Source organism: Rhineura floridana, chromosome 8 (genome assembly GCF_030035675.1).
Source record: "Rhineura floridana isolate rRhiFlo1 chromosome 8, rRhiFlo1.hap2, whole genome shotgun sequence".
NCBI lineage: Eukaryota > Metazoa > Chordata > Lepidosauria > Squamata > Rhineuridae > Rhineura > Rhineura floridana.
Genome location: NC_084487.1, coordinates 67,284,493 through 67,305,895, shown reverse-complemented (window position 1 = coordinate 67,305,895; position 21,403 = coordinate 67,284,493). Strand labels below are relative to the sequence as shown.

Genomic DNA, 21,403 nt, shown 5'->3' with positions numbered 1-21,403 from the left:
AGATACCACCAGTGGGCAGTGCCTTCACATTCATTGGGTGGAAGGGAGAGGTTGCCCCCAATAGAGTGATGCTTTTACATTTGGTGGCAGCAGATTGCTCAGGCAGCAGAGCTGAGGAGAGGGACACCTCTGCTCAATCACCTCACCCCAAAACAGTCCAGCATAATGGGGCATGGATTTATCTTGTCATCTATATTCTGTGTCCAAGGGTTTTTTTCAAGATAAAAATCAATAGCACTGTATAGAGTTTTAGTTTTAATCATTCAGTATTGGAGATATTCTGGCTGCTGACATCTCATTATCTGATCCCAGGAACTGATTTCATACTCCCTCTGTGGGGCTGAAAATTAGCTTCAGCCTCTCTTGTGCTATTTACAGTATGTGAATGTCTGATCATTGCTAATGCAGAAGAGATGCATTTGTAATTCAGATGAGCAGTCTGATTGATGTAGATTTTGTATTTGCATTACAAATTTATTTAAGCAAAAACTGCTTTAACACTCATATATATGAAAACATAGTTGGTTCATGCTTGTAAACATCTATTCAACTGGTAGCCTGTAGCAAGTAAAAATTACTTCTAAATGACCAGGCAGATAATATCTTATAAACAGAAAAAGAGTTGGTTCATTTCTTTTTCAGGCCTCTTTCTATCCCACAAATGACTAACTTAGATATGCATGGTCATATCTAAATGGACTTGTAATGTCTAATGTTTCCAAGGCTGCCTTAGTCTTTGGTGTATTTCATGCATTATAAATCTGCTTTTAAAAAGTAAATCTAACTTCTAAATTGATAGAAAATGTATGTGAATGGTGCTTAAAAGTAAAGGCAAGGTTTTGTCATGGCAAGATACTGTATCAGAGTAAACCAAAGTTCCCTCTGCAAAGCATGTATTCTGCACGGAGCTATTGCCTGTCCTAGGGATGGAGGGACCAGTCTATTTCTAGTCCATGTCACTCTCACATATGTTCATACATCCATTCTGTCTTGCTTCTGTATGAATTTGTGATTACCCTCCCCCCAAAGATTTGAACAAAAAAAGTAAATACTTATTTTATCTCAATATGCATTTTTAAATAATACAATATATGAATTTTTGTACATTTTTGAGCCAAGAACCATGTCACAAAATGTAGTACAAAATCCAAAGGATAATTATATTCTGTTTGATGTAATTGTTTGGGAGGTGTGGACCAAACTATATTCTCCTCCATCCCTAGCCTCTTCCTTTATCCCTACTTGTTCCTTACTTGATGTATACCCTCAGCAACCAATCTTCAATTAGAGTTTTGCAGATAATCACACTGAAGGAAACCAGTTTTGAGTAGAATATTCTGGGGAAGATTCTTATTTTATAGTGCACATCACTTTGATGATTAGTGAACTGTGAGTGTGCTATAGAGATGGAAGGGACTGCTTTGAAACATGCCACCTTGAAAATCAGCTGATCTTGTCCACACAATAAAGTTTTAAATTCCCATTTCTAGTCCAGACCTACTTTCTGGAGCTTCTGGCATGCTTATGCTATGAACACAGGAATTATAATGCTAAGATTATTACTAGCTGCTCAGTCCCTAAAATGGCAAATCATAGGCACGAACACACCAGTGTATTAATAGCTTATGTCATTTACATTCATTGTTGTGAAATTAAAGTGGCAGCATGCCAAACTCTGACAATCAAAGCTAGTACCAAGATTTCCAAAAAAATATAGTCCAAAGTATTTAACCCAGATTGCTCATGTTGTACATTTAATATTGGTGTGTCATGTTTGAGCTAACATGTTGCTAGAAGTCTCTTCGGGTTGCATTTGTGAATAAAGCAAATTAATAATAATAATAATAATTAATAATAGGTGGGAAAAATAAAAAGAAAGGAGAAGCTGACAAGGGAGAGGGCCTTTTCAGTTGTTGCTTCCCATCTGTGGAATATGCTTCCCAGTGAGGGCCGCCTGGCGCCTTTATGGACATCTTTTAGGCACCAGGTAAAGATGTACCTTTCCCCCCAGGCAATTGAGATAGGATACTCTGAGATAGGATGGGATTTGCATTTTGGTCCTGGTTTGATTTTCACTCTGTCAGACATCCTTCCAATACCGTTTTGTTGGAGATCAGTGTTCACTATTTGTGATTAATACTGATTTGGATTTCCCCCCCAAAATATCAATATTAATATCGATATTTTAAAAAACATAATTTTAATATATTTTAAAATATTAACATTTCCCTCAAATATTTTGAGGGAAATATATTGATATTTTGAGGAAAATATTGATATCAATATCAGTATTTTTGAGATTATTCTTTTTAAAAAATCTGCTTCAGCCATGGAAAACCGCTAGAAGAAAACCCAATCTGCGAGGACAAAAAAATCAAATACGTAGGAAATCTGGTGTCAAGTTTGAATCTGGTGAAATTCAAACACATCCCTAGACTGAGATGATGTTTTATTTATTTATTATTAGGTTTATATCCCGCCCTTCCTCCCGGTAGGAGCCCATGATGTTGTCTGTTATTAGTGTGCTGCCAAAACTTCCTGTGGCTGAATGGGGGTGTTGATGAATTGTGGTTGTTGTTTTATGGTTTTGTTTTTATAGTATATTTGTTTACATTTTAACATTGTTGTAAGTCGCTTGGAGACCTTCGGGTGTCAAGTGACTAATAAATCGAATAAATAATAATATTCCAATTTTAGTTTTGCAAATTTCTTAGTTCATTGCAAAAAAAAAGTGTGATTCTGATTTTCATTTTTCCTAATATTTTGTATTGTTCTTATCATGCCCTGTTCCTAAAATCAAATAATCTGTAAAAGTAGTTCAAGGCAACTGAAGCTGGGAAGCCTGTCAAACTCTGTAAGGCATGTTAATTGTATGGCTTTTGGAATGTCACAAAATAGCTAAGGAAATCTTTGATATTATGGGAAAGGTTGTTCAGTCACAGAATAATGGATGTTAACAATGCATGTACAATGGTTTGGTTTCTGCTATCAGCTAGCGCAGCCCACAATAATAATCATTAGGTTATAGGGGTTAATTGAGGGCAAACTGCAAAACACAGACCAGAAAGATAGCAGAGCTGAAGATAGTCTACCCTCCTATATAACTTAGTTGAATGTAGATGATCAGTTGGATAAACAAGCATTTTGATTTGGAAGGAACAACTAGTTTAAAAATGAAAAATACGTTTGAAAAACACAGAGACTTCATTTATTCAATGTGATCAGAGCAGAGCATGGAACACACACTCATAAGAAGCCACTGTAGTTTTCTCACCCCAGCAGGCTGCCTCTGTCCTTAGTATGTCACTGTTAGGCTAGGTGTACTATAACTCTAAAAGTCTATCTCCTTTAAAGGCTAAAATAGACATGTGAGAGACCATGATTAAGGTCTCTTCTGTTCGTTTAAATTAATAGAGTTCAGGTAGGGTTTGAATGTGCTATGTGAGCATTTTCCCTTTGAAAATTCTTCTCCCAGAGTTTCTAAGTGTCTCACTGGGGAAGCTTAAAGTATATAGGCGCCTGTAAGTGTTCTCTTGTGGAGGAAAGAGCAGCACTAAGAGAAGGTTGAGCATTTCATTGGGGAAAATGGCAGGGAAAGGGTTAAACTCCTCCCCAATGTCACATTCCCAATTCTGGTTCAGTTACTACCACAGCTGCTTAAAAACAACAACTTGGGTGAACCTAATCATGAATCTCCTATCTCATTTCTAGTTGTCCCTAAGCCGAGTCTGCATCACCATTGAGCATCCAATTGCTCACACTTTCACAGCCCTATAATGCAGGGTGGAAAACATGTGGCCCTCCAAATGTTGCATGACTCCAACTCCCATCATCTCCAATCATTGTCCATGCTGGTTCAGGCTGAAGGGAACTGGAGACCAACAATATCTGGAGGGCCACAGGCACCCTCCATACTGCTCCTGAAGGTAGAGGCACTTCTGAAGAGAGTTGCTTTATGCAGCAGAGTTCACTGGAGATATAAAAATAATATGAAAGAGAGTGGTGTTTATCTTAAAGAAATCAAACTCCTTTTGTTAAGAAAGTATGCATTAATAGGAAAGCCTAATCATCTGCACTAGCTGAATTCAAAAGGTTGGGAGAGAGAAAATTGTGGGGGAAAAGAGAAGGAACTGGAATTGATGAAAGCCCTGAGAATATCAGTCTAACCAGTCAGAGGCATGCTTAAACTTAAGGAAAGTAACAAGGAGAGAATTCAAGCAGGGCCCTTTTAACTGACTAACTATATCTATTGCCCCTAATGGGCAATAGATTCAGAGCATTCAGCAAGACAATGCATTGATTGAAGTGAAATTTCCAACACCCTTACTTACTGTCTTGCACTCCAACTCACAACTCCTATCACGTCACAAAGATCCCGAACACGCTGTCTGGGCACTGGCTTGGTAAGAACATCTGCCACAATTTCTTCTGTCAGGCAGTACTTCACCTCAATGAGACCTTTCTGTTGCGCATCTCTCATGCAGTGGTACTTGGTATCAGTGTGCTTTATTTGCGGTGTCACTCTTTCTGATTGGGAGAGCAAAACAGAGCTCTTGTTGTCTTCACACATTCTATTTGGCTTTGGTTCATTGATTCCAAAGTCTAAAAGTAGTCTGTGTAACCAGGTTGCTTCTTGACATGCTTGTGCTGCAGATATGTATTCTGCTTCTGTAGAGGAGAGGGCTACAATTGACTGTTTCTTACTAGTCAGTTGATGACTCCTCCTCCATAATAGAACAGATTCCTACTTTTGGACTTACAGACTTCCCTGTCTTCAGCCCAGTTTGCATCCATATCATCAGTCTGGGATTACTGTTTGCAGGTAGCATCATTTTCAGATCTCTTTAGATACCTTCCTGTCGTCTTGACTGCAGTCCAATCTTTCTTTGTTGCTGCATTTACTTTTCTGCACAGTATTCCAACTGCTGCTGCAGTATCCGATCTTGTTACAGTTGATATGTACAGGAGTTTTCCAACTGCTGTCCTGTACAGTCTGTTGTCTTGCAGTGGTTCCTTGGTCTCATTGTCTTTAAAGAAACCTACTTCCATCAGTGTTTCTGCTACATTGGCTTCTGTCAGCTAAAGTGCTCTATCAGGTCCATTATCTTCTGTTTCTGGTTAATGAAGAAGCTTCCATTTTCTCCCCTTTCCATTTGGATTCCAAGATAGTAACAGATGTCTTTCACTTCTATTTCTTTGTTAAGATTTCTCATGATTTCATCACTGTATTCCTTGTCTTGGTGACATAAGACCAAATCATCCACATAGGTCAAGATGAATGTCCATCTATTATTCTTGAACCTTGAGTATAGGCAGGGGTCAGTCTTTCCTTGTGTGAACCTGTCCTTAAGTAGTAGTTGGTTTAGTTTGTCATTCCAGGCCCTAGCAGCATGCTTCAGTCTATGAATGATTTTCTGAAGTTCTTCAAACCATGGTGGTTGCTGTCTTTACATCCAGGTGTTGAACCTGCATCTTCCTTGAGGCATCAATACTGTAGTGTCCTTATAGAAGTGTGTCTGACCACAGGTGCAAAAGTTTCATAATAATCTTCATCCCTTAGCAACTAGCCTAGCTTTGGAACGCTGGATATCCCATTCTGCACCTCGTTTGGTTGTAAAGACCCATTTACATCAAATTGTCTTTCTCCCTTTTGGTAGTTCTGTAAGAGTCCATCTTTTGTTCTTGTGAAGAGATTCTATCTCTTCTCCAGCAGCTTGCAGCCATTTGACTGTCTCAGTATCTGGCATCCCTTCAATGTCTTGCCAATAGGAGGGCTTTGGTGTCTCCTCCACTGTTTAGAAGAGACAGCCTACTGGGTGGCATTCCTTTGTTGGGTCTGCTTGAGTGTCTCACCACTTGATCAGCTCTTGCATCTCCTTCTTGCTTGGGTTCACTTGAGGTTTCAAAGGCCACAGCCTCGTCTTGCTGTGACTGCTGCACTGTTTCTTCTCCTGTTGGGGTGTCTAGTTTGATTTCTGACATTTTACTGATATTTGATCTTTGTCTGTCAGCAAAGTATGCAATACTGCACACCTTGATTGTTTCTGTGGTATGATCAAGTATTCTGTAGCCTTTGCCAATTCATAGCCGATAAATATGCCTTCTTCACTTTTGCAGTCTAGTTTGCTTCTCTTTTCTTTGGGAATGTAAGCATACACTTTAGATTAAAAAACTCTAATATGCCTTACACTTGGTTTGGTTCCATTCCACAGTTCAAATGGTGTTGCTTCTCTGCCTTTAGGTAACCTGTTTTGCATTGAAGTGGCTGTCATGATTGCTTCCCCCCAATATTTGTTTTGCAATCCATTGATGAGAAGCATACTTCTTTTCATTTCTAACAGTGTTCTATTTTTCCTTTCTGACACTCCATTTTGTTCTGGAGTATAAGGAATTGTTTTTTCATGTTTAATGCCTTGTTCCTTTAGGTATTCTTCACTATCTTACCATGTGTATCACCTCCATTGTCAGTGTGCAGAGAGTTGGGCTTTCTCCCAGATTTATTGCTCATTCTTTAAGCTTTTGTAACACTTCATTTTTCTCTTTAAGGAGGTAAGTGTAGACATATCTTGACAAATCGTCTATAAAAATAAGTAAATAAACATTCCTTCCTGGTGTCATTACAGGTAATGGTCCACAGATGTCACTGTGGGTTACATCCAGGGGTTTTTCTGATTGCATTTCAGCAGATATCCTGTAGGTGGTTCTAGTTGCATTTGCTTTAACACAGTCAACATATTTGATAATGTTTATGTCTAAATTCTTTATTAAATTGTCTTTCACAAGTTTTGAAATGCTTTCAAGATTTCTGTGGCCAAATCTGCAATGCCACAACCCCATGCAGTCTTTATGAAGACATTATTTAATAGCATTAGCTTGCTGTCTCACACAATCTACTTCATAAAGATCTTCATCCTGAAGTCCTCTCATAAGTAGTTCTCTGCTTTTGAACACAAAACAGCTACAAGGTGAAGATGAAGAGTTTTGTTTAGGAGATTTCTCCTAAACAAAGCTCTACATCCTAACCATGTAACTGTTTTTACACTCATTAAACTGTCCTGTAGAAATTGCACATTGTAGGCACCAGGAATGCATGCCTCACTGGTGCTCTTTTCACCCATTTTCACCCGTTTTCATACATTTTCAATGAACTGTCCCTTTCCCTTGTGTATAAATACATTGTCCATCAGCAAGATAAATTTATTTATTTATTTATATTTATTTATTTATTGTATTTCTATACCGCCCCATAGCCGAAGCTCTCTGGGCAGTTTACAGTACCTAAAAACATTAAAAACACATATACAAATTTAAAACACATATTTTAAAAACAATTTAAAACACAATTTAAACATTTAAAACAATTTAAAAAACACATGCTAAAATGCCTGGGAGAAAAAGAAAGTGTTGACCTTGCGCCGAAGAGATAACAGTGATGGTGCCAGGCGAACCTCATCAGGAAGATCATTCCATAATTTGGGGGCCACCACTGAGAAGGCCCTCTCCCTTGTTGCCACCCTCCTAGCTTCCCTCAGAGTAGGCACCCGGAGGAGGGCCTTAGATGTTGAGCGTCGTGTATGGGTTGGTTCATATTGGGAGAGGCGTTACATCAGGTATTGTGGTCCCAAGCCATGTAAGGCTTTATAGGTTAAAACCTGCACCTTGAATCGAGCTGAGAAACATACAGGCAGCCAATGCAAGCAGGCCAGAATTGGTTTTATATGTTCGGACCATCTGGTTCCTGTTACCAATCTGGCTGCTGCATTTTGCACAAGCTGCAGTTTCCGAACCATCTTCAAAGGCAGCCCCACGTAGAGTGCATTACAGTAATCTAACTTGGAGGTTTCCAGAGCATGGACAACTGAAGTGAGGTTATCCCAGATAGGGGCGCAGCTGGGCCACCAACCAAAGTTGGTAGAAGGCACTCCGTGACACCGAGGCTACCTGAGCCTCAAGTGACAAAGATGGTTCTAGGAGAACCCCCAAGCTACAAACCTGCTCCTTCATGGGGAGTGCAACCCCATCCAGGACAGGTTGGACATCCACCATCCAGTCAGAAGAACCACCCACTAGCAGAATCTCAGTCTTGTCTGGATTGAGCCTCAGTTTAACGCAGTCCAAAGCTCTGGATGACCAAACCCAACGGTTTCATGTAGATGTTGAACAGCATGGGGGACAGAACTGACCCCTGCGGAACCCCATAATGGAGAGTCCAGGGTGCCGAGCAATGTTCCCCAAGCACCACCTTCTGGAGGCGACCTGCCAAGTAGGAGCGGAACCACTGCCATGCAGTACTTCTCACTCCCAACTCAGCCAGTCTCCCCGGAAGGATACCATGGTCGATGGTATTGAAAGCCGCTGAGAGATAAAGGAGAATCAACAGAGTCACACTCCCCCTGTCTCTCTCCCGACAAAGGTTATCATACAGGTTTCCATACCAAAACCAGGCCTGAAACCTGACTGAAATGGATCCAGATAATCGGTCTCATCCAAGAGTGGAGCTGGAGCTGGCCTGCCACCACTTGTTCAAGGACCTTGCCCAGGAATGGAACATTTGCCACAGGCCTATAGTTATTAAGATTTTCTGGGTCTGAGGAAGGTCTTTTCAGGAGTGGTCTCACTACTGCATTTTTCAGGCAGCCAGGGACCACCTCCTCTCACAGAGAAGCATTAATCACTTCCCTGGCCCAGCCAGCTGTTCCATACCAGCTAGCTTTTATTAGCCAAGAAGGTCAAGGATCCAGCACAGAAGTGATTGCACGAACCTGTCAAAGCACCTTGTCAACATCCTCAAGCTGTACCAACTGAAACTCATCCAAGAAATCGGGACAAGGCTGTGCTCTGGATACCTCGCTTGATTCACCTGCTATAACACTGGAGTCTAAGTCCTGGCGGATGCTAAAGATTTTATCCTGGAAGTGCCTAGCAAATTCATTACAGTGGGCCTCAGATGGTTCTACTATGTCCCTGGGGCCAGAGTGTAATAGGCCCCGGACAATTGTGAAGAGCTCCGTTGGGTGGCAGATTGATGATTTGATAGTGGCAGCAAAATATTGTTTTTTTTGCTGCCCTGACTGCCCCTAAATACAGCTTACCATAGGCACTTACCAGTGTATAATTGCATCCACCAGGAGTTCGTCTCCTATATTGTTTCATCGCTCTCAGCTCTGGGGTATACCATGAAACCGTACGAGCTCTACACAGGAGAGGGCGCTCAGGAGCAATCATGTCAACCACCCGGGTCATTTCTGTATTCCACAGTTCAACCAGGGTTTCGACAGGAGCACCAGTTCTATCAGCCGGAAAACTCCCCAGAGCCCTTTGGAAACCATCCGGATCCATTAGTCTCTGTGGGAGGACCAACTTAATAGGTCCCCCACCCTTGCAGAGGGGAAAAGCCGCTGTAAGTCTAAACTTCAGCAAGCAGTGATCTGTCCATGACAGAGGGACTGATGTAAGGCCCCCCACATTCAGATCACCAACTCCATGTCCAGTTGCAAAAACCAAATCTAGAGTATGCCCTGCTACATGTGTTGGGCCAATGGCATATTGGGACAGTCCCATGGTTGTCATGGAGACCATGAAGTCCTGAGCCGCCCCAGATAAGGTGGCCTCGGCATGGATGTTGACATCCCCCAGAACCAACAGTCTGGGGGATCTCAACAGTACACCCGAGATACCTCCGTCAGCTCAGCTAGGGAGTCTGTTGGGCAGCGGGGTGGGTGGTACACCAACAGAATCCCCAGTCTGTCCCGCTGACCCAACATAAGGTGCAAACACTCCAGACCAGTAGTCACATGAACAGGGTACTTGCAGAGGGAGATGGAGCTCCTATAGACCACAGCAACCCCCCCTCCCTGACCCTCAAGTCTACCCTGATGCTGAACCAGGTATCCTGGCGGGCATAGCTGGGAGAGACTGACTCCCCCCTGCTCACCCACCCAGGTCTCGGTTATACATGCCAGATCGGCTGCCTCATCCACAATTAAATCGTGAATGAGGGAGATTTTATTACACACCAATCTGGCATTTAGAAGCAGCATCCGGAGGCCTGAGAGCTGGCTGATAGGGCAACCAATTGTGACTTTACAATCCATATCTATATCTGAGAAAATCATACAATCATAGAGGGGACTATAAGGCCATCGAGTCCAACCCCTGCTCAATGCAGGAATCTAAATTAAAGCATACCTAACAGGTGGCCATCAAGCTGCCTCTTGAAGAAATGTGAAGTTGCCCCACTGTCTATGGAAATCTTGTTGTGGACTTGGTTTGAACCAACTATAAATTGTTTCTTTTGCAGTGCATATTTTATTTCCTTTTCCAAAATTATTTCCTGGAGAGGCATTCCCTCTTACTCCTTTGTCTTTTTGTCTTGCTGACTCATTCCCTTGGAATTTGGCCTTAAGGAGTTTTCTCAGGTGAGGGCAAGCACATTTCGAATGCTGATTACTTCCACAAAAGAAACAATGCTTGCCTTGAGCTTGGCTTTTAGTTTCCTCATTTTGTATCTGTTTTCTTAGATTAAATTCTTGCAAACATTCCTAGATAAAACTCGGTTACATTTTCCTTAACTTGAAGTAAATTAATTATTCCTTCATATTCTGGAGGCAAAGTATTGAGCAAAAGGCCAATCTTAGCTACCTCAGGTAAATTTTTGTGTTGCTCCAGTTATCTTACTGTTCCCAAGAAATAACTCATATGCTCTGAGAGATTATTTGGATCTTTAAGCCTCTTCTTACAGAGATATAGCATCAAGGAAACTTGAATATTCATTGTATTTTGTTGAAAAACTTGCCTCAACCTTTCCCACATTTCACTTGCAGTTTGCTTATCTTCAATATAGTAAATTAAATTATCACTTATAGCTAGAGATACACGATCTGTTTGCAGTATCCCATTCATCTTGTTTCTTTCCAGACACTTCTAGCCTTGGTTCTTTGAGGACAAAGGGCTTATCCATATGGGAGCATTACTTCATACTAAAGATGCTGTTTTTACCTCTGTTTTCTGTTTGCACCATCCACAGTAAGGACTCAGTGCCAGCTGCAAACACCGTGTTTTGTATTCACACTGAGGGGAAGGATCAATCATGCAGTTTCCTAATGACCATGCCCTCTAATTTAACATTCCCACTCCCTGGTTACCTGGCAACCGAGCATGCTCACTTTATTCTACCAGTTAGTTTCATTTTTTAAAAAACTCAGAAGTGCGATTATTTGTATTTTCACTGGTACAATACAGCTGAAATACAAATCTTTGTGTGTGCTTTTCCACACAGGTTAGGGGGAAAAGAAAATAAAGGCACAGTTTGCAGCAACATACAAATAAACAGTGATGATGATGATGATGAACATAAAAATGCCAGCAGAATGGGAGAGAGAGCAGCTGGAAGTTGCTGCTCAGCCTACAGGAAATCATAGAATAGTAGAGTTGGACGGGGCCTATAAGGCCAACGCTCTGCTCAATGCAGGAATCCAAATCAAAACATTCCCGACAGATGGCTGTCCAGCTGCCTCTTGAATGCCTCCAGTGTTGGAGAACCCGCTACCTCTCTAGGTAATTGGTTCCATTGTTGTATGGCTCTAACAGGAAGTTTTTCCTGATGTCCAGTCGAAATCTGGCTTCCTGCAACTAGAGCCCATTATTACATGTCCTGCACTCTGGGACGATCAAGAAGAGATCCCGGCCCTCTATGTGACAACCTTTCATGTACTTGAAGAGTGCTATCATATCTCCCCTCAGTCTTCTCTTCTCCAGGCTAAATATGCCCAGTTCTTTCAGTCTCTCCTCATAGGGCTTTGTTTCCAGTCCCCTGGTCATCTTTGTTGCCCTCCTCTGAACCCGTTCCAGTTTGTCTTCATCCTTCTTGAAGTGCGGAGACCAGAACTGGACGCAGTATTCAAGATGAAGCCTAACCAGTGCTGAATAGAGGGGAACTAGTACTTCACATGATTTGGAAATTATACTTCTGTTAATGCAGTCTAATATAACATTTGCCTTTTTTGCAGCCACATCACACTGTTGGCTCATATTCAGCTTGTGATCAACGACTATTCCAAGATCCTTCTCACATGTACTGCTGAGCCAAGTATCCCCCATCTTATAACTGTGCATTTGGTTTCTTTTTCCTAAGTGTAGAACTTTGCATTTATCCCTGTTGAATTTCATTCTGTTGTTTTCAGCCCAATGCTCCAGCCTATCAAGGTCCCTTTGAATTTTGTTTCTCTCTTCCACGGTACTAGCTATGCCCCCCAACTTTGTATCATCTGCAAATTTGACAAGCATGTTTTGTACCTCCTCATCCAAGTCGTTAATAAAAATGTTGAAGAGCACTGGGCCCAGGACTGATCCCTGTGGCACCCCACTCATTACTTCTGCCCAGTTTGAGAAGGAACCATTGATAAGCACTCTTTGAGTACAATTCTGGAGCCAACTGTGGCTCCAGAATGAAATGAAAGAAGGGAGGAGGAGGGACTGGACATGGAGAGGGGAACAATTGACACACCCATCTAAAAGTGTCTGCAAGCACTAGAGATATGAGTGAAGATGTGTTTTCCTTCCCTTTTTGTATTATCAGAGGATTGGGGTAGTACAGATATACAGGGGGGAAACTGTGATACCTTCTGTTTGCCAGTAACGTCTTGTGAACCATATGAATTAAAAGGGGATGTGGGTAGCATCAAACACACACTAAACCATCATGCAGATGAGCCAAAAGGCTAACCCCAAAGTATTCAGCAGCATTTTCATCTGAAAGGACCATCTTCTGTAGTATGAGTCATTTAGCAGCTCAATGGCATCAGACCTCCTAGCAGATTCAGAAGAAGCCATACTTTCTTATCTAATCTGTCTGTATTACAGACTCAACAGACTCCTTTTTCTTTTTTCTTTTATAAATCTCCAGTTATGTCTGGGCCCATAACACTATGAAGAGAGTTGCTTTAAGCAGCAGAGTTCATTGGAGATATAATAAGAATATGAAAGAGAGTGGTGTTTATTTTGAACAAAATAAACTCATTTTATTAAGAAAGTACATGTGGATAGGAAAGCCTAATCATTTGCACTAGCTGAGTTCAAAAGGTAGGGAGAGAGAGAATTGTGGGGAAAAGGAGGAGGAACTGGAAGTGATGATAGTTTAACCAATCAGTTGCATTTTTAAACTTGAGGAATGTAACAAGGAGAGAATTGAAGCAGGGGTCCTTTCAACTGACTAACTATATCTGTTGCCCCTAATGGTTAAAAGTTTCAGAGCACACAGTGAGGCAATGCATTGATTGAAGTGAAACTTCCAACAAATTCTAGGAAACTGGATGCTTTGATTTTAAGCTAACAAGAACCCACCAGCTAAGAACTCTGAAATATAGAGGGCCAATACAGGCACAATGCTAAAACATGGTTTGGTGTCACAAAAATATGCTGTGGTGAGCCTCAGGCTTGCTGTCTCTCTTTGCCTCCTGTTCACATGAGGGTAGAAGAATGCTCCCCCCTTTGGCTTTGAATAAAATACAGTTCCTGTTATGTTCAAACTCAGGAAAATGTGGTTTATTTCAGCTGCAGTTAGTTTATAAACCAGGATCTGAAACCTGCGTTTGATTTTGGTTTGTTTGAACTAGCCACAGTTTCCCAAATTCATAGTTAATGGGATACTGCAGTTTATTCAAAACAGAAGGTGGAACCTTTCAATGTTCTCACAGATGTGAAGAATGAGAAGGGACAAGTCTGAGTTTCTCCTTTGCTCATTCTCGAAACTTCAAAATGTCATTTAGTGTTAGGTCTGAACCAGGCCATGTGCCTCTGATATTGGGTCATTATGTCTGCCCTTGGTTTAATGCAAATTAATAACAACATTGGCCAAAGCCAAACAAAAGAAAATGACTTAACTATCTTCACTGTTTCTCAGAAATTTTTGAAAAATAAAAAGCTAAGTACAGTATATTCTACAAGATGTCAGTTTCTGTTTATGCTGCTCTTTTAAACATTTAAAAAGTTTCATCAGAAGCATGCATTCTGCTCTGAGATGCGCTTGAATAAACCCATTAAATAAGCAACTTGGAAGTGTATAGCAAATAACTGACAGGTTGTTATTTTGTAAAATACATGCTTTTAGAAAAGCCTTCCAAGGTGTCATCTGTTTTTTATCAGGAACCAAAAAGATCCATATACTCACTTTTCCAATTCTCTGTTTCATATATTCACAAAACAAACTAGTTCTGTGAGTGAGACTAAATGTAATCCTTGGGTTTTCAGAAAAAGCAGATATCAATGCACTCAGAAATGTGGAATTATCATTGATTATTACAAGTAACTTCCAGGGGACCGTGAAATCAGTTTTGCATTTTAATTGCCTTTCTCAGGGAGCTCTTGTTTCTTGTTCTTTTGCCTTTAAATACATGGATCAAGACTGAGATAGTTAGAAAAAATTGTGTCTTAAAATCATTTTATTTTTGTATGATATAATAAATATAATTTTAAAATGGCACAATTTTACAGGGGTGGTAAAACTCAAGAAATGAAAACATTTCTAGCTGTATGGAGTGAGCCTGGCCTTATTTGCATGTCACGGTGAGCCAGGCAATAGCTTACCAGAAATGTGTACATGCAGTGGTGTTGAGGTAGAGATTGCAGCCATTTTGCTTCTCCCCAGTCTTTTTGGTTCAGTTCAGTCCAGTGAGTAAGCCAAGTCACAGCTTAGTGTGTCAGCCAAACCTGGACTTATGATTACACTCTGTCTTCCTTAATCAGAAGCTATAGTCAAGGTTTGTCCTGTGGACAAGGTTTGTTTGTTTTGAATGCTGATCTTTAATAGCAATGTATTGCTGCTTTCCTTTACAGTCCAAGAGAGAGACAAGAAAACAGCAGAACTTTTAGAACCTCATAATTCCCAGTATGTGCTTGGTTAACCAGGAATGTTGTTAACCAGTAAATTGATTTTCCCATTCCCTTCCCACTCATTTTTCATCTTCTAGGGGAAATTTGTTAGAGACATTTAGTCCTTAACACTTTGTCTGGATATATATAGTTAAAAAAAGAGATGTAAACTTTCCTCCTTTGCAAACATATGGATATATTCTTATCTGTCTGAATCCAGAGTTTAGTACTTTGTAATTGTGTAAAAAATGTGTTAATGATATTTCCAGAATGTGGCTTTTGATGAAATAAATACCAGTCCACTGTGCTTTGAATTGGCCGTTAATGCTATGGCTATTACAGATGTTACAGTTATTCTCTTTGATTAATTTCAGAACTCATTCAGAAAATGACAGTACCTCTCTCCCACCTGCTGACTTCTGCACCAGTCCTACAAAAATGGATTTGGCATATAGTAAGACTGCCAAACAATGCCTAGAGGAAATATCTGGTGAGTAATGTATAAACACACACATATAGTTGTTTTATATTGAAATTGTTCTGAACCAATTTTGATGTGATTTATAGAAAAGACTGTATACAAATATTTAAAACAACTTAAAAATACAGATTGTGTATATGTCTGCATGGCTGCCTGAATTGGAGCTATATTTTGATGCCTTTCCCCGTGGCTAACGTACTTTGATGAATGTTTACTCACAAGTAATTCCTGTTCATTTCTGGCTATTCTGTTGCCTCCTATCGTGTGTCGCTAAGGGAGCACTGGTGGACTGCACGTTGAACAGTCCCTCTCAATTCGCCAATGTCAGATTTTTGTGTTAGGAGGAGCTTTTGTTTATATACCAGGGATGAGGGATCTCTGGCCCAAGGGCTGGATAACACAACCAGGTTACATCTGCCCCCTCCTTTCCCCCCATACTTTAGCTGTTCAATGAGGAGTCAGTGAAAGGGGAAAAGACTTCAATGTTGTGCAAAGTGTGCAATTGCAGCCCGTTCCTCACAAAGATCTGCTACAGAGATCAAAGCAGAGTGGGGAATGTCTTACCAGAGAGTTAGACTTGTGTTCTTTGTAGATATGCTAAAAGTATTCATGTGTTTTGTAACTGCAATTTTTGGGATGCAACTGCATTTTGAATGTTGAGGCTTTGAAAAGCTGTAAGGTAGGACTTGCAGTTCAGCTGTGCACTTACTTTTGCCTTTTGCGCACAATCAGGACAAATAAAGGGTGTTGAAGAGCATTTTTTTTAAAAAAAATTGTAAAAGCAAATAGTCTATGGAGAAAATGTAAAGTGAAATTTAAGAGAGCTAAAAATTAAATATATGCCTCTGTTAACATGGGAAATACTTCTGTCTGTATTTAAGGGATTATGTGTGGATCTGGCCCTTGCCACTACTGCAGGGGTGGGGAACATTTTCTTGCTGGAGGGCCAGATCTTCATCTCCCCTTCCCTGGTAGGCCAAAGTGGGTGGAGCCGCACAACTGTCAATCATAGTGGTGTCAGGTGATGCTTCTCTTTGGAGCCTTGATTTTGGGGACTTCAAATCAAATTGAGGGTGTGCTCTGATCTATCCAGGATGGGAGCATGCCTTCAAACATCCCCCCACCCAACATGAAGAAATGCAGGAAGGATTGAAGGCATGATCCGATGGGCCCATCGGTTGAAGGGCAGATGGGAAGCACCTTCAAATGCCCCTCTCCTGTTCTTCTTCTTCAGATCAATGAGGTCTCAGAGAGAAGTGCGGAGGGGTTTGAAGGTGCTTTGATCAACCCATCAGCCGAAAGGCAGATGGGAGCACATTTTCAAACACACACACTTCACCTTCAGACCTTTGCAGTCTGAAGGGGAAGGGTAAAGGGGGTTGAAGGCACACTCTGATCTGCTCATCAGCTGAAGTGCAGACAGGAGCACATCTTCAAATGCCTGCCCTCACTAGGGACATCAGCTGGAGGGCGGGTGGGTGTGGTTTGGGGAAAATCGCTTCAACGGCTAAACTGGACCCCATGATTGGCCCAGAGGCTGGAGGTTCCCCACACTTGCAAACTGAATGTGGTATCATATAGCTTTTCATGGGAATAATGCCACCTTCAGCCTGAAAAGGGTTCTCCAACTTTGCTGTATACAGTACTGCTGAATAGATATCCATAGGATCACAATCCTACTATAACACAAAGCCACAAACAAAGAATGATACAAAAATATATCAAATTATCAGAGGATCAGTATATTTTTCTTCTAAAGAAAGCCTAAAGCATTTTGCATCCTTAATTTAGAAAAGCAGGGCCATAACAGACTTTTAAAAATTTTGCATGGTGTGGAGAAAGTAGATAAAAATAAATTCTTCCTTTTGCATAACATTAGAACTTTGAAAAAATGATGAGTAGTAGAGTTAGGAAACAGAAAATAAGTTTACTTCACAAATGACCTAATTACCTTATGGAATTTGCTGCCATTAGATATGGTGATGACAACTGGCTTAAATTGCTTCAAATGGTACTTAGACAAATTCACAGAGAATGGGTCTAGCAATTATTATTAGGCATAATAATTTAATGGAATTGCCAGGTTGAGAGGTATAGGGGGGGCAGGGGAGAACAAATGACTCTTCAGTTTTTGTTGGACTACATCTTCCATCATCCCTAGACCATTGACCATTCTTGCTGAGGCTGATGGAAGTAGGACATCTGGAGGGCTATCTTGATCATCAAAAATGCCTCCTGAAACACCCATATGCACCTACTTGATTGCTTTGATTTGTGGATCTTGCATTACACATGCCACACAATGTTTGTTCTGAACCAGAGCTTGGAAGATTACTTTTAAAAAGTAATAAAATACAGTTACAGTTACATGGCCCAAAAAATTAATAATTACCGTTACAATTACAATTGCTCTGAAAGTAACTGATTACTTTTTCTCACAAGTAATCACTACAGTTACATTTCAGTTACTTTTTTTAAAAAAATGCCTATAAGGTGCTGGCCTTGGCTGCTGCACATCTAAGTAGCCTAAAACAACATTAAAAATAAATGCACGCATACAGAGGTAGTAGAATAATTCTTGTTATCCATGATAGCAATGGTGGTCTTTCCGCTGGTAAGGGAGGTGGAGAGGGAGGCAGAGGCCACTACTCAGATCTTTGCACGTCAAACCAAGTGCAACCCCCCCCACTCAGCCAGCAAGCATAATCTCTCTCATTTAACCACCTCCCAGACCATGCGCTGCCACCAACTAAGGGACACTCACCCAAGCAAACATTTTCCCTTGAGATGCAAAAAAGTTAAAATATTGCAAATGCAGCACAGTAGCCAGAGACACTTTGTGTGCCAAGTGCAAACACAGTATTCTCTCTCTCTCTCTCTCTCTCTCTCTCTCTCTCACACACACACACACACACACACACACACACACACACACACACACACACACACACACACACACGCACGTTGTCATCTTTCACCTCCACAGTTCTTTATCTCCATTCTGCTGCTGACTCCTTCTCCTCCTTTATCCATGTTCTTGCCCTCCGGCTCCTTTTCCCCTCCACTCCATTTTTTTAAACAATTGATTTCTCCACTCCACCCCATCTCACTCTACACCTCCCTTGTCGCCTCCTACCCACCCACAGACCATGATGATAATGAAAGTTAAAGACGAAAACACAAAAGCAGGACTACAGCTGAATGTCAAGAAGACTAAAATAATGACAACAAAAGATTTATGTAACTTAAAATTGACAATGAGGAGATTGAATTTGTTGAGGATTATCAATACCTCGGCACAGTCATTAACCAAAATGGAGACAGGCTGGGCACAATTGCAGGTTGGGACGAAGCTGCTGCCTCCATCTTGAATGAAGGCAAAGTCGCATGTTGCGTCTATGATGCGAGCGCGACGCAGCAGACCTTAGGGGCGGAGCTGCTGGGCTTATTTAAGCCCAGCCGCCCCTCCTACCTTCCTCTTGCAGCTGCGATGCCCACCCTGCCCTCCCTCTTTTATGGTGTGCCTAGGCGTCGCTTCGGGCCGAGTAGGAATTTTTATCCTGCCCACCCTTGTTGGCGGGCAGGTTTTTTGCCTGCTCCACATTATGGGAGGAGGAGGGAATCAGGTTATGGGGCATTGTTATTAATAGGAGGTTTTGGCTAATTGGCTACTTGACATTAAGAAAGGTTAATACCCTCTCAGGGCAGTTCGTTATAGCACTGGTAGAGGAAAAGTGCGGGAAGGGAATAGTTAAGGACAGCTAGGTGGCCCCCTTAGGCACCTTTGGAGGTGATTGGTGGTTCCGGAGGCCTGTCTGTCACGGCTTTGTGGCTCGAGGACAGGATATGGGCTGCTTCTGGGGCCAACTTATCTCATCTACCCAGGGGTTATTCAGCCCCGGGTGGGGATGATGTGGGAAGGCCCCCCTACTCACCTACAAGGTGTGGTCAGGGTAAGGGGTAAGCAGATGGGCTTGCCCTTACCCCAACAGGGGCTGGTCGCCTGAGAGCTGTTTGGCAAGCTACTTGCTCATAGACAGTTCCCGCACCTAGGCTTCCCTCTGCAGGTCACTTTAAATTGGGTTTTTTCTTGCTGTAATTTAATAAAGTGGCCCTTGTTCAACCCAAGCTGATGTCTCTGTGTTTTATTTCGTCGCTTAACTGCAATTTCCAAAAAGGAGCTATACCACAAGAGCACATGCATGCCAGCTATTAATTGAATACTTGGCAATCCAAGCTGCATCAAAGAGACTAACTGATTTCAAGCCAATATTTGCCATATATTTTGGAAAGAAATGCATAAATTAAGATAAATAATGGTGCCATATAATGGCTCAAATGGACAAAAAGAAGGGATCAACTTCCTACAAAGCATAATTCACTTGCAGGGCATTGCCATAAAATCTGGTGAAGGCCCTAGCTTATTTGGCTTTTTTAAAAGGATTAGATAAATGCATGAAGTCTGTTAGTCATGATAGCTAAGTACACAAAGTTTCAAACACCATGTGCACTTGGAATACCTCATGTACTATTTCATTTAACTGTGGTGTCCTGGGAAATGTTCCATAGATTTGGATTGTTGCAAGGGCCAAAACAGACATGATGCAGGAGATCTGCAAGTAGTTCTTCCCCACTTAAAAGCAACTACGTTTGTACGATTTGTATTGGTGCAGCAACTAGTGGTGTACCAGTACATTTTGAAGTACAGGAGTTCATCACAACAGCCCCTATAGTTGTGCCTGCAAGGAGAATCCAAAAATACATGCAACTGTGTTATACATGCACATACAACAGCAGCAGGAGGAGGAAGTGTGGTTTAACCCTTTGCCCCATACCATTAAATTACCCCTGAAGCTCCTGATAGCAGTACTTTTTTTTTTTTTTTGCACAGGTTGGGTTTATAGCTATTTCAGGGGCAACTGGTCTGGAAAACAGCAAATAGGGGACCTGCTAACTCCCCTCTCCAACACCATAGCTCCAGTCAACCTTACAACCCCTTCCTCCCCCCTGGCTACTTTGAAGTATTTCTGTGAGATCTATTTCAGCCTTAAGAATTATTATGACACAATATCACACTGTTCTAGAACACCATGAAGTGTTGTAAAGAAGAATTCTTAGACAATTGGAGCACTGTTTTACATGCTTGTGTAATGCTGTTGGTGAACACACATTTCAAATCTGGATGTACAGTTCTGAACTTTATGTGTACAGCTAATTTGAGCCATGAAGGAGGAGCAAATGTGCACTATTACACCTATGCAATTTGCTTCAGGTTTTGGTCCGGCTTGATATCAAGCATAACATATTGCTTAGTGATAGAAGTCAGAACTCCACCAAGGTTAGCTGGAAGTTGCTGTAACTACATTTAGCTCCACAGTTACAAGAGTAAGAGGGCATCTCCAGGCGTGAGGGGGAGAGGTGACAGGTGTGAGGGGGGAGGGGGTGACAGGCACAAGGGGGGAACAGGTGCGAGGGAGAGGGGATGATGGGTGCAAGGGGGGAGGGGGCAGCAGGTGCAAGGGGGAAGGGGGTGACAGACACAAGGGGGGAACAGGCACGAGGGGAAGGGGGTGACAGGCACAAGGGGGGAGGGGCAGCACGCACAAGGGGGGAGGGGGCAGCAGGCGCAAGATATACATCAACAATACATCAAGAATAATTAAGACAGCCTATGGAGAAAAGGGATTCTGTATGTATATATTAAGGGACAGGTTTGATGTATATTATATACGTATAGCTGATCTGTGACAAATCGGAAGTCAACTATTTTATTTTCATTTTTTGTTGTTGTATTGTTATGTTTTTTTGACTTTGTTTTGTTTGTTTTTGGAAAAATTTGAATAAAAATTATAAAAAAAAGAAAAAAGAAAATTTGGTACCAAATCCAAATTGGGCAGAATTCTAGCATATCCTTAGTGAGGAATAAAGATGGAGGAATCAAAAAAAAAATACATCAAGAATATTTCATCAGCCTAAGAATATTATTCATCAAGGGATACCTGTTGATAATCATTCTTTTTTTGTAGTCTGTCATCCTTCCCTTGATATCTGCAG

At 41.4% G+C, this 21,403-nt stretch overlaps 1 protein-coding gene across 18 annotated transcripts in view; it reads left to right on the top strand.

The window, feature by feature from the left end:
* Positions 1–21,403, top strand: part of NAV3 (neuron navigator 3) — a 1,044,290-nt gene that overhangs the window by 800,927 nt on the left and 221,960 nt on the right. For all 18 annotated transcript variants that reach the window (XM_061639678.1, XM_061639673.1, XM_061639674.1 and 15 more), the window contains one exon: positions 15,243–15,358. In XM_061639678.1, coding sequence (XP_061495662.1) covers positions 15,243–15,358 — 116 coding nt within the window. The remainder of the gene's footprint in view (positions 1–15,242; positions 15,359–21,403) is intronic.